At 41.8% G+C, this 14,720-nt stretch overlaps 1 protein-coding gene across 3 annotated transcripts in view; it reads right to left on the reverse strand.

Annotated features, from left to right (window-relative positions):
• snx19b (sorting nexin 19b) overlaps positions 1-14,720 on the reverse strand; it is a 206,328-nt gene that overhangs the window by 139,673 nt on the left and 51,935 nt on the right. Inside the window, exon 9 of one of the 3 annotated variants that reach the window (XM_073029581.1) lies at positions 5,503-5,659. The exons of 1 other annotated variant lie outside the window; for it this stretch is intronic. In XM_073029581.1, coding sequence (XP_072885682.1) covers positions 5,518-5,659 — 142 coding nt within the window. In that variant the 3' untranslated portion in view covers positions 5,503-5,517. Of the gene's footprint in view, positions 1-5,502; positions 5,660-12,125; positions 14,581-14,720 lie in introns of those variants that run through there. One more of the 3 variants, XM_073029580.1, reaches the window with a different exon arrangement.

Below are 14,720 nucleotides of genomic sequence, written 5' to 3' on the forward strand. Positions count from 1 at the left end.
GGTATCCATGGAGAGGTTGTAAACTGAATTCGAAATTGGCTGTGTGGGAGAAAGAAGACAGAGTGGTAGTGAATGTTTGCTGGAGGAGGCCTGTGATTGGTGGTGTGCCTCAGGGATCTGTGCTGGAATCATTATTGTTTGTTGTCTATATCAATGATCTAGATGATAATGTGGTAAATTGGATCTGCAAGTTTGCTGATGACACTAAAATTGGAGGCATTGTGGATAGCGAGGAAGGCTTTCAAAGCTTGCAGAGGGATCTGGACCAACTGGAAAATGAGCCAGAAAATGGCAGATGGAATTTAATGCCATTAAAGGCGTTGCATTTTGGAAGTACAAAACAAGGTAGGACATATGCAGTAAATGGTAGGGCACTGAAGAGTACGGAGGAACAAAGGGATCTGGGAGTTCAGATACATGAAAGTGGCGTCACAGGTAGGAAGGGTTGTAAAGAAGGCTTATGGCATCCTGGCATTCATAAATCAAAGTATTGAGTATAAGAGTTGGGATGTTATGGTGAGGTTGTATTGGTGAGGCCAAATTTGGAGTATTGTGTCCAGTTCTGGTCACCTAACTACAGGAAGGATATCAGTAAGAATTAGAGTGCAGAGAAGATTTACTAGGATGTTGCTGGGTCTTCAGGAGTTGAGTTACAGGGAAAGATTGAACAGGTTAGGACTTTATTACTTGGAGTGTAGAAGAATGAGGGGAGATTTGATAGGTTTACAAAATTGAGGGGTATAGACATAGTAAATGCGAGTAGGCTCTTTCCACTTGGATTAGGAGAGATAAATATGAGAGGACATGGGTTTAAGGGGAAAGGCTTAGAGGGAACTTCTTCACTCAGAGTGGTGGGAGTGTGGAACGAGCAGCCATCTGATGTGGTAAATATGGGCTCACTCTTGAGTTTTAAGAATAAATTGGATAGATACATGGATGGGAGAGGTCTGGAGGGTTATGGACTGAGTGCCGGTCAATGGGACTAGTGGAATAAAGTTTTGGCACAGATGAGAAGGGCCAAATGGCCTGTTTTATGTGGTGTATGGTTCTATTGTATTTCATCTGCCACTTCTTTGCACATCTCCTAATCTGTCCAAGTCCTTCTGTGACCTCTCTACTTCCTCAAAACTACGGGCTCTTCCACCTATCTTTGTCTCATCTGCAAACTTTGCCACAAAGCCAAGTGTTCCATCATCCAAATCATTAATATACATGTAAAAAGATTCGGTCCTAACACAGACCCCTGTGGAACACCACCAGTCAACCAGGAAAGGGCTCCCTTTCTTCTCACTCTTTGCCTCTGGCCATTCAGCCACTGCTTTATCCATGCTAAAATCTTTCCTGTAAGACCACAGGCTTGTAGCTCTTCATGCATTCTCATATGTGGCACGTTGTCAAAGGCCTTCTAAAAATCCAAATACAGATCAACTGATTCTCCTTTGTCTATCCTGCTTGTTACTCCAAAGCTGTGCCGAACATGTCCTTACCTTAGAAATTACGTAGGGTTACTTATAGCCCTCTATTTTTCTGACCTCCATGTACCTGTCCAGGAGTCTCTTAAAAGACTGTATCGTATCTGCCTCCACCACCATCACTGGCAGCCCATTCTATGCACTCACTGCTCTCTGCGTTTTTTTAAAAAAAAACTTAACCCTGAACATCTCCTCTGTACCTACTTCCAAGCACCTTAAAACTGTGCCCTCTCATGCTAGCCATTTCAGCCCTGGGGAAAAAGCCTCTGACTATCTACACGATCAATGCCTCTCATCATCTTGTACACCTCTATCAGGTCACCTCTCATCCTCCATTGTTCCAAGGAAAAAAGGCTGAGTTCACTCAACCTATTCTCATAAGGCATGCTCCCCAATCCAGGCAACTTCCTTGTAAATTTCCTCTGCACCCTTTCTATGGTTTTATACTATATTCTGTCATCATATTTGACCTACCAAAATGAACAACCTCACTTATCTGGGTTGAACTCCATCTGCTACTTCTCAGCTCAATTTTGCATCCTAGCAATGTCCTGCTGTAACCTCTGACAGTCCTCCCACTATCCACAACACCACCAACCTTTGTGTCATCACTTCCCTCCACTTCCTCATCAGGTCATTAATAAAAATCACAAAGAGTAGGGGTCCCTAAACAGATCCCTGAGGCACTCCACTGGTCACCGACCTCCATGCAGAATATGACCCGTCTACAACTATTCTTTGCTTTCTATGGGCAAGCCAGTTCTGGATCCACAAAGCAATGTCTCCTTGGATCCCATGCCTCCTTAGTTTCTCAATAAGCCTTGCATGGGGTACCTTATCAAATGCCTTGCTGAAATCCATATACATTACATCTACTGCTCCACCTTCATCAATATGTTCAGTCACATCCTCAAAAAAAAATTCAATCAGGCTCGCAAGGCACGACCTGCCTTTCACAAAGCCATGCTGACTATTCCTAATCATATTATGCCTCTCCAAATGTTCATAAATCCTGCTTCTCAGGATCTTCTCCATCAACTTACCAACCACTAAAGTAAAGCTCACTGGTCTATAATTTCCTGGGCTATCTCTACTCCCTTTCTTGAATAAGGGAACAACATTCACAACCTTCCAATCCTCTGAAACCTCTCCCGTCCCCATTGATGATGCAAAGATCATCGCCAAAGTCGCAACAATCTCCTCCCTCGCCTCCCACAGTCACCTGGGGTACATCTCATCCAGTCCCGGTGACTTATCCAACTTGATGCTTTCCAAAAGCTCCAGCATATCCTCTTTCTTAATATCGACTTGCTCAAGCTATTCAGTCCGCTGTAAGTCATCCCTACAATCACCAAGATCCTTTTCCATAGTGAATACTGAAGCAAAGTACTCATTAAGTACCTCTGCTATCTCCTCCAGTTCCATACACACTTTTCCACTGTCACTTGATTGGACCTATTCTCTCACATCTTATCCTCTTGCTCTTCACATACTTGTAGAATGCCTTGGGGTTTTCTTTAATCCTGTCCGCCAAGACCTTCTCATGGCCCCTTCTGGCTCTCCTAATTTCTTTCTTAAGCTCCTTCCTGCTAGCCTTACAATCTTCTCAATCTCTATCATTACCTAGTTTTTTGAACCTTTCGTAAGCACTTTTTCCTTCTTGACTAGATTTACAAGAGCCTTTGCACACCATGGTTCCTGTACCCTACCATCCTTTCCCTGTCTCATTAGAACATACCTATGCATAACTCCACGCAAATATCCCCTGAACATCTGCCACATTTCTTCTGTACATTTCCCTGAGAACATCTGTTTCCAATTTATGCTTCCAAGTTCCTGCCTGATAGCCTCATATTTCTCCTTACCCCAATCAAGTGCTTTTCTAACTTGTCTGTTCCTATCCCTCTCCAATACTGTGGTAAAGAAGATAGAATTGTGATCACTATCTCAAAAATGTGCTCCCACTGAGAGATCTGACACCTGACCAGGTTCATTTCCCAATACTAGATCAAGTACAGCCTCTCCTCTTGTAGGCTTATCTACATATTGTGTCAAGAAAACTTTTTGAACACTCCTAACAAACTCCACCCCATCTAAACCCCTCATTCTAGGGACATGCCAATCAATATTTGGGAAATTAAAACCTCCCATCACAACAACCCTGTTATTATCACACCTATCCAGAATCTGACTCCCTATCTGCTCCTCGATGTCCTTGTTACTATTAGGTGGTCTATATAAAAAAAAAACACCCAGTAAAGTTATTGACCCCTTTCTGTTCCAAACTTCCACCCACAGGGAGTCTGTAGACAACTCCTCCATGCCTTTCTCCTTTTCTGCAGCCGTGACACTATCTCTGATCAACAGTGCCATGCAATATCCATATCCTTTCCCTACCCTTCTGAGCCACAGGGCCAGACTCTGTATCAGAGGAGTGGCCACTGTTGCTTCCCCCAGGTAGGCTGTCCCCCCACCAACAGTACTCAAACAGAAGTACTTATTGTCAAGGGGTACAGCCACAGTGCTGCTCTCTAGTACCTGATTCCTGCCCTTCCCTCTCCTGACTGTTACCCACTTATCTGTCTTCCCAGGCCCCAGTGTGACTACCTGCCTATAGCTCCTATCTATCACCTCCTCACTTGCTTTAACCAGACAAAGGTCATCGAGCTGCATCTCCAGTTCCCTAACACGGTCCCTAAGGAGCTGCAGCTCGATGCACCTGGTGCAGATGTGGCCATCCAGGAGGCTGGGAGTCTCTCGGACTTCCCACATCTGACACCGAGCACAGAACACTGGCCTCTCACACTCTTCCTGTCTGTATTCTTCAAAGAATTCCAACAGATTTGACAGGCAAGATTTCCTCTTGAGGAAACCATGCTGAATTAAGTCTATTTTATCATGTGCCTCTAAGTACCTCAAAAGCACAATAGACTCCAACATCTTCCCAGCCACTGAGGTCAGCTTAACTGGCCTATAATTTCCTTTCTTCTGCCTCTCTCCATTTTTGAAGAGCAGAGTGAGATGTGAGATTTCACATTGATGTGCTCAATGGGTGGGAGGGCTTTACCTGTGATGTAAAAAATCCCAACTGTAGAAAAATCCTTTCAACTGCTGAATGACAAAAATTATTTTGGAATCTGAAAAGCACATATTTGTGCTAAAGAAAGTGATTTTGTGACTATTTGAACTGCATCCAACTGAGTTGTACTTAATATCAAAGTTGTATTTCTCAATACCAATTTTGCGTTATGCAATTTTATTAGTAATATGTTTGATAGATGAATTTCTTGATGAAAGAAATCATGGCATGTGTGTTAGTGTGAAAGCATACAGAGGCAAAACTGCAACTACAATCCCATTAAGTGACAAGGCAGATTCAGGGGTTCAACCAGCCCACATCTGTTTCTACTTATCTTGTTATACAAGTGTATCAGTTAATTCAGTGGTTACCACCTGCACTCTTAAAGGCATCTAACAAGCCAGCTCAAAGGAGCGGCTCTTTAGAGGGTGATACAGTAGCATAATGCTATTACAGCACCAGCTGTAGAATCATGATTTAATTCCCAATACTGTCAGTAAGAAGTTTGCATGTTCCCTCCTTGACCATGTAGGGTTCCAACAGGCCTCCAGTTTCCTCCCATATTCCAAAGATGCACAAGTGAGTTGTGGGCATGCTATGTTGGTGCTGGAAACATGGCGACAGTACAATTCTCACGGATTTGATTTGAAAAATTTCCCTCTAAGTTTTGATGTTCATGTGACAAACAAAGCTTATCTTATAAACCACTTGACCCTGATAATTTTGAAAGGTATGAGCATTCAGCTGTGAGATCTAAAATATGCTCAATGCTGAAAAGCAAAGTCAATTTTTTTATATATATACCGCATGCACTGAAATAAAGCAATAAAAACATTTTGTATTTCTATGTTCTTTCCAAGCTGGAAGAACTTTGGAGTTTGGGAAGTATTTCTGAAGTACAGTCAGAGGTAGAGATGCTCCATTCTGCAGAGTCCAATCCAGACTAAACTCCTGGTCTAGCCACCTCTACGTGTAAAATTTGGACACTGACTGGAGTGCTTGTGCTTGCTTCCATTGAGGTTTTTGGGTAACAACCCGTGCAGCGACTTTGTTTGATGTTGTGGCAGCATCATGTTCCCTGTCTGCTACCCAGTGGACTTCAGCATTTCTGGGAGACAAAAAATAGAAGAAAAGGGCTTCCTAATGTGGAGTGCTTAGGTACTGTACACTTAATGTGACAGAATGCTCAAAAATATGGTTATTTTACACTGCAATTCAGAATCAGGTTCATTATCACTGATATGAAATTTGTTGATTTACGGCAGCAGTACAATACAATATAAAATTAAGATATGTTAAAATAGTAATATAAAAATAGTGCATGATGGTGGAGATGGTGAAGTGCCTGTAAAGTACAGGGCTCAGTCCACTACTCTCTGTAGCTTAGTATATTCCTGCATATTGGAATTGATACCAGATAAACAGTGCAAAAAGAGCAAAATGGTAAGATTCTGCTCAGTGAAGCACCCAGTCAGAATACTCTCCAAAGCACAGCTGTAGAAATTTGCTAGAGTTTTCAATGACATACTAAATCTCTTCAAGCTCCTGATGAAATATAGCCACTGGCATGCCTTCTTTGTAATTGCATCAATATGTTGGGCTCAGGATAGACTCTCTGATATGTTGACGCCCAGGAACATCTGCTCACCCTTTCCACTGCTGACCCCTCAATAAGGACTGGTGTGTGTTCCCCTGACTTCCCCCTCCTGAAATCCACAATCAGTTCCTCGGTCTTACTGACATAAATTATATCTGAAGCATAGCTTTCATTATTCTAATTTTCTATACTGGGCAAACCCTGTCTTACCCTGAGAGGGCAAAAACAAGATGCTGGAAATGCAAGCAACACACACAAAATGGTGGAGGAACTTAGCAGGCCAGGCAGCATCTGTGGAAAAGAGTAACAGTTGATATTTTGAACAAAGATCCTTCATCAGGATTCAGCCCGAAACATCAACTGCTTACTCATTTCCATAGATGCTGTCTGGCCTGCTGAGCTCCTCCAACATTTTGTGTGTGTTGCTTATCATGAGAGGACACAGGCTACAATTTTTATCAGTACTGCCTGCCTGCGGAAGTGAGGAAGCAAGAGAAGATTAAAATGACTCTTGAAGCAGTCACTAAAGTTTCAGCCTAGATTTTTGTGGTCAAGTCTTTGGAATGAGATTTGAACACAACTTTCTGACTTAGAATCAAGAATCCTGCCTGTCGAGGCACTGCTGACACTGAATGATCAAAAGCACTGCTGTATAGTGCAAGTGGCACCTTATTTCCCTTAAACTAACCTAGTCACTACCACTATCGGCAGGAGCCTTCAGTTCCACACCAGCAAGTTCAGGAACAGTTATTACCCTACCACCATCACACTCCTGAATTGGCGTGGGTAACTTCAGTTCAACAGGTTTCAATTACTGTGTTTATCACCTACTACAGCTTGGATATTTCTAACCTCTCGTTTTTTTTCAGTGAGCAGTTCATCAATGACGGTAAGTTATTTACTCTGAAGAGCCAAAGAGTGCTTTGAGTTGATTCTCCTTCATCAGTTATTAGATGATGGACCCCCCTCTTTCCCATTGCTCAGGTTTGACTGAGTGGACTTTCTCATGGAGCAGCAAATTATAAACACGAGATGCTGGAAATCCAGAGCATTACACACAAAATGTGGAGAAACTCAGAAGGTCAGACAGTATCTCAAGAGAGAAATAAAGAGTCGGTGATTCTCAACCTGAAATGTCAACTGTTTATTCCTCTCCACAGATGCTGCCTGACCCAAGTTCCTCCAGTATTTTGTGTACGTGTTCACAAGTAGTACAGTTACAGTCTCAACCAGCTGCAACAACGGACCTCAAATACAGGATAAATGAGATTAGATTAACAGGTTACTACTGAATTTAAACAGAATATTACCTATCATGAAGTCATCCAACAATGAAGCTAGAGTGTAATTATCTTTGGAAAAATTCATCTCATGTTCTCGTTATTTAATGCTTATATTCTATTTTTTTTTCATTCCGTATCTGCAGAGTTTGTCGTCTTTTGCACATTGGTTGTTTCTCTGTCTTGTTATGTGTGGTCTTTCATTGGTCCTATTTTGTTTCTTCGAATTTACTGTGAATACCCACAAAAAATGAATCTCAGGTTTGTATGTGGTGACATTTATGTAAATTGATAACAAATTTACTATGAACTTTGAAACTGATACAACTTCTATTTTAATTATACAATTTCATAACTTTACAATGTGGCAGCTACAGCAACTCCTTTGCCAACAAATTATTTTTTTAAATATTGAAATGCCAATTGATGGAAGAACCTATATAGGGTAAAGAATCAGAAGTAAAAAAATCTAAATCATCCAGTGGGTATTCTATATGTGCAAAACAATAGGGCACCAAATAGCCATTTTGGTCACAAAATGTCCACTGAAAACCCCCTTCTTCCCAAAGCCCACAATCTCTGGCAGCATTGAAAATGCTCTTTTTAAGATTGTTTGTCATTCTTCAGTACATGAGTGTAAAAGAGAACAAAATGATTGCTTCTCTGAACCCAGTGCAGCATAAAATAACACAATAACCATAAAGAACACAATAAGAACAACTCTATAAAACACATTGCACAAGTAACTGTTATATACACAGACTGACTCTATGTACATAAAGTGACACTAGGTGATGTGTACATATTGGTGGATTAATGGGTGGAGGTTTTGCTCAGCCTGAGCTTGGGAGAGCTGTTTTCGAGGCCGAGCTTCAAATTTCAAAGTAAAGTTATTAGCAAAGTACGTACACAGTCACCTTGAGCTTCATTTTCTTGTGAGCATTCAAAGTAGATACAAAGAAATACAATGCAATCAATGAAAAATGACAAAGATAGAAAAACAATCAATGTGCAAAAGACAAACTGTGCAAATAAAAAAATAACAAATAATTATTATTATTAAATAAATAAATATTGACACACGAGTTAGAGTCCTTGAATCCAAGCTAGAGAGCAAGGCAGCCACAAGCAGGATTAGACACAGTATGGGGAGCAGTCAATTGGACCAAAGGAAAATCTGGGTCTAATACTTTCAGTGGGGGGTATTGAGGGGCTGTGGGTCCCACAGATTAGTGCATCCAGGATTAATGGTGGGATGCTTGTGACCCAGTAAGAAACCTAATGCTCGGGGACAACACAAGGCACATGTAGCATAGATCATTACAATAGCAATAAAACATACAGTCACAAAAAATAATATAGGGCAATACCAGTCTTAACATACTGGGTTGGGTGCTGCCTTCCAATGTTCGTTTGGGGAAGGACAAGCTGGATTGCGTTCATCTGCAGCTGCACTAGTGTGTGATGAGGAAATGCTGCTTGTTTGTTCTTATAGAAACGTGGCTCCAGGACAAAATCCCATGCACCATCAATCTACAGGGCATAACACTCAGGGAATTCAGCAATTTTTTTTGTGTCACTATATGCTTTACTGCTATCATAATCATGTGCCATATGTACTGCATGTTGACTGTTGGTTCTGTGCTTTACACCTTGGCCCCATACGAAAACTGCTTCGTTTGGCTGTATTGATGTGTATGGTTGAAATTAAACTTGAACTTGAAAAACAATTTTGCCTCAAGATTGACCAAAGACCAGCTTCCCGCAGCGATGTGATCCAAGTCCTCCATCAGTATCACATTAGACTATTCTTCAGTAACAACATCATGCCCTTTCCTCAGTGCTACAATCAAGGAGGTGGTCCAAGATCTTGAAACACTTAACGTTTCAGGAACAGCTTCTTCCCCTTCTTCCTCTCTTTTTGCACTACTTATTTACTTATATACTTCTTATTGTAATTTATTGGTTTTATTACTATGTATTACAATGATATTAAACCTGCTTCAATAATTTCAATAGTTTCATTTGCTATCAGAGAATGTATACAAAATACATTCTTTGCAGACATCCATGAAAACAGAAGAGTGCCCCAAAGATCGTGTGACAGTAAAAGCCTTCCACACACAAGCAGCACAAAACAGCGACCTTCCTGCACCCACTTCCCCAAAAAAGCATCAGCACCCTCCACCCACCAAGCAGATAATAGCAAAGCCCCCAAGAGAGACCACTGTCTACAGTCCAACAAAAACTAATCATTCACCCAACCTGATATACCACAGGCTTTCTCTCTCCCCTAATAAAGGGAAAATGGTGTCCCCCTTTCACAGTGACAAAACAACTCACTGATTTATGATAAAGTCTGTTGTGTCACCTTTTTATCCCCTCCCCCACCGAGTTCTCTGACCCGAGAATCAGCAACAACCTCCCTCCCACCACCTAGAGAGACAGAGAGGGAGTGGGAGAGAACGCGATTCACTGAGTACACAGCCTCCAACAGCTGATCGGGTGCTCCCAATGTTCCGTTTTCTCCCGTGACGCTTCAGTCAGCGGTACAGGCGCAGAACTAGCTAATTCACAGGGCTGCGAAATCTCAGAATCCTGAAGGTGCACTCGTCTTCTAGGTCATGCCCATGGGATCTCAAAAAGTGGCCGGTCATGAACTCCCTGGAGAGCAGGTCCCACAACCACAAAGAGCCTAAGTCTGATTCTGATTCTGTTACAGCCCTGATGTGGAAATAGTGTTTGGGGTGTGAGGGTGATTGATGCCAGGAAACACCTGGTCAAATTTCTAAAGCAATGCAAAGTGACTCAGAAATGGTCGTTATAGCATTTGACTTTGAAGGAAAGAGATCATTTTCACTTGGATAATGCCCTGAAATCCACCATTATGCTATTGAATTTCTAGTCAACAATTCCCAGCTCTAAACAATCTGTCACAAGAGAAAAAGAAAATTAAACATGGAAATTAAATCCCAAGGTTTAAACTATAGAATCCAGAACGAATTAACATTTCTATTAAATTAAACAGATTCATACCAGATGTTTGAAAATCATTCTTCAGTAAAGCACTTATTCAATATATGGAACCAATATTAAGAGATTTATTTTACACCTCAATGCAATAATATCCCATTAATATTCACATTAACATTTCTGCACCACAGTGTGGATTACAAAAGCTGGATCCAATCTCTGACCTCAACAGCAGCCAAGGTTCCCTCAATCAGCCGGCATACACAACCACTGGGCTTTACGCAAAATAGTCAGGGGTTCTACACCTTTTCTGCATTTTTCTTGTCTAATCACACTTTAATCAGCCAGCCTTGTACAGTGAACATAGAACAGTACAATACAGTACAAGCCCTTCACTCCACAATATTGTACTGGCCTTTTTAAGATCAATCTTACACTTCCCTCTGACATAGTCCTCCATTTTTCTTTCATCCGTGTGCCTATCCAAGAGTCTCTTGTCTCCCCAGTGCATCTGCCTCCACACTACCCTCAGTGGCACATTCCATATGCTTCCCACACTCAGTGTAAAAACAAACTTACCTCTGACTTCCCCCCCCCCCCAATTCTTTCCTCAAAACAGCTTAAAATTATGCTGCAGCTGGAGCAGATCATAGCCTCAGTTCATCACAGAGCCGAGTAAACATCACAGGACCACAGGCGCAAAGCCAGGCGTCACTGCAGCTGAAGCAGGCCACAGCCTCAGTTCAGCACAGAGCTGAGCAGCGAGCAGAACCGGCCCTTATCTCACCTCCAGTTCCGGCAGCCTGACCTTTTCAATCCGTACACCTCTATCAAGTCACTTCTCATGTTCCTTCGCTCCGAAGAGAAAAGCCTTAGCTCTCTCAACCTATCCCCCTAAGACATCTCTCTAGTCCAAGCAGCAGCCTGGTAAATCTCCTCTGCACTCTCTCTAAAGCTTCCACATCCTTCCTGTAGTGAGGTGACCATAACTGAACGCAATATTCCAAGTTAATATTCCAGTGCTTACACTTTCACTTCATGTAGAGGACTTTGTGTTGGGATGAAACACTGCAAAATACTTTTAGTAATAAGTCCACCCATACGAATTAAAATCAAATACTCAAATTAAAGAATTGCTTCAGTTCAGGTTCTCAACTACTGTCAGTAACTCACTTGTGTTACTGAATAATTGTTTAGTAGTCGCATATATACAAGATAAATTATGACAGATTAGTAGCAGTATTTATACAAGATAAATTATAACAAATTATTTTTCAATAAACTTATGCACTTCCCAGGAGACATTTACTGTAAATAAAGCACTTTATCAAATTACCATTTCTAAAGACCAATTGTAAAAGAGACACATTGGTTAGCTAGGGGGAAAAAAACTGTGCTTCTTTGTGGTTTTGAATTAAACATCACAAAAATAAATGCATACATTTTAAAAACAAACTTTTTTTCTAATAGTTTAATTGTATTTGAGCTTCATGCTTGGAGAAAAAATGTACTCACCTCTGTCTCAATGCCTTCTCTCTCCAAAAGCACTTTATATTTGCATCTTTATCATAATATAGTTGAAAGGCAGCAGCCAGCTTCATTCTATTCTCGATTTTTATTGGTGTTTCAATATTTGCAACATAATTATCTGGACCAAATAACAATCACTGCCAATTTTGGAGCTGCTGTATTTATTCAGTTTAAATTATCTTCTGCAAAATTACTAATTCTCATATTTAGTTAATACACTGAGAAAATATCCTAATATGAGGGACATGAGATTCTGCAGATGCTGGAAATCCAGAGCAACACACACACAATACTGAAAGAACTCAGCAGGTCAGACAGCTTCAATGGAGGGGAATAAACAGACCAGAGACCCTTCATCAGGACTGGGAAGGAAGGGGTAAGATGCAAGAATAAGGAGGAGAGGAGCAGATGATAGGTGAAACCAGATGAGGAGGAAGGTGGATGGGTTGAATTGAGGTGAGAGGTGGAAAAAGCCTGAAGAGGAAGGAATCTGATAGGACAGGAGAGTTGGCCTCAGGAAGAAGGGAAGGAGGTGGGGCACCAGAGTGAGGTGATAGGCAGGTGAGAAGAGGAGGAGGAAAAGGGGAGCCAGAATGGAAAAAAAGAGAAGGCAAGATGGAAAATTACCAGAAGTTGGAGAAATCGATATTCAGATAGGAGGGAGATTCACACGTTTTATTTGTTTTGTCACTCCATTCACCACCATGTTTGTTCAGGAATTCTTTTAAAAAGTCCCATTAGTTGGTTTGCTTAATCACTAGTCTTTTTGGTGCATAATTGTCAAACCATTTTCCCTGTGAGTTACTGAGACAATAGTCTTGATTTACTTAACATCAGGTCAACAGGAGATGGCATGGAACTTCAGATATAAACAAGTAGTGAGGTCATGGAACCTATACAGATTGAAGAGGAGGAGGTGCTTGCTATCTTGAGGCAAATCAGAGTAGATAAATCCCCAGGACCTTACAGGGTATTCCCTCGGACCTTGAAGGAGACTAGTGTTGAAACTGCAGGGGCCCTGGCAGATATATTTAAAATGTCGGCATCTACAGGTGAGATGTCAGAGGATTGGAGGATAGCTCATGTTGTTCCGTTCTTTAAAAAAGGCTCTAAAAGTAATTCCGGAAATTATAGGCCGGTAAGTTTGACGTCGGTGGTAGGTAAATTATTGGAAGGAGTACTAAGAGAAAGGATCTACAAGTGTTTAGATAGACAGGGACTTATTAGGGAGAGTCAACATGGCTTTGTGCGTTGTAGATCATGTTTAACAAATCTATTAGAGTTTTCGAGGAGGTTACAAGGAAAGTGGATGGTGTCTATGTGGACTTCAGTAAGGCCTTTGACGAGGTTCCGCATGGGAGGTTAGTTAGGAAGATTCATTCGCTAGGTATCCATGGTGAGGTAGTAAATTGGATTAGACATTGGCTCAATGAGAGAAGTCAGAGTGGTAGACAGGGATCAGTGTTGGGTCCATTGTTATTTGTCATCTATATCAATGATCTGGATGATAATGTGGTAAATTGGATCAGCAAATTTGCTGATGATACAAAGATTGGAGGTGTAGTGGACAGTGAGAAAGGTTTTCAAAGCTTGCAGAGGGCTTTGGACCAGCTGGACAAATCGGCTGAAAAATGGCAGATGACGTTTAATACAGACAAGTATGAGGTGTTGCACTTTGGAAGGAAAAACCAAGGTAGAACATACAAGGTAAATGGTAGGGCACTGAGGAGTGCAGTAGAACAGAGGGATCTGGGAATACAGATACAAAATTCCCTAAAAGTGGCGTCACAGGTAGATAAGGGTAGTAAGGAGAGCTTTTGGTACATTGGCCTTTATAAATCAAAGTATTGAGTATAAGAGTTGGAATGTTATGGTGAGGTTGTATAAGGCATTGATGAGGCCGAATTTGGAGTATTGTGTGCAGTTTTGGTCACCGAATTACAGGAAGGATATTAATAAGGTTGAAAGGGTGCAGAGAAGGTTTACAAGGACGTTGCCAGGATTTGAGAAACTGAGTTACAGAGAAAGGTTGAATAGGTTAGGACTTTATTCCCTGGAGCGTAGAAGAATGAGGGGAGATTTGATAGAGGTGTATAAAATTATGATGAGTATAGATAGAGTGAATGCAAACAGGCTTTTTCCACTGAGGCTAGGGGAGAAAAAAACATGGGTTAAGGGTGAAGGGGGAAAAGTTTAAAGGGAACATTAGGGGGGGCTTCTTCACACAGAGAGTGGTGGGAGTGTGAAATGAGCTGCCAGATGAAGTGGTAAATGTGGGCTCACTTTTAACATTTAAGAAAGACTTGGGACAGGTACATGGATGAGAGGTGTATGGAGCGATATGGGCCAGGTGCAGGTCAGTGGGACTAGGCGGAAAAATGGTTCGGCACAGCCAAGAAGGGTCAAAAGGGTCTGTTTCTGTGCTGTAATGTTCTATGGTCATCTTCTGTATCCGGTGTTCTTGGTGCGGTCACTTCTATGTCAATGAGACCCAACGCAGATAGAGGGACTGCTTTGTTGAGCATCTTCGCTCTGTCTGCAACAGGCAGCATTTCCCAGTGAGTAAACGTAGCCTCCCATACTGCCACGATGAGGCCATACTCCAGCTGGAGGAGCAACATCTCATATTCCATCCCGGTAGCCTCCAACCTGATGGCATGAACATCGATTTCTGTAACTTCTGCCAAATTCTCCCCCTCTTCTCTTTTTCCATTCCCCATTCTGGCTCCCCTCCTAACCCCTTCTCTTCTCCTCACCTGCCAAACACCGCCCTCCGTGCCTCTCATCCT

This window comes from Hemitrygon akajei, chromosome 26 (genome assembly GCF_048418815.1).
Source record: "Hemitrygon akajei chromosome 26, sHemAka1.3, whole genome shotgun sequence".
Taxonomy (NCBI): Eukaryota; Metazoa; Chordata; class Chondrichthyes; order Myliobatiformes; family Dasyatidae; genus Hemitrygon; species Hemitrygon akajei.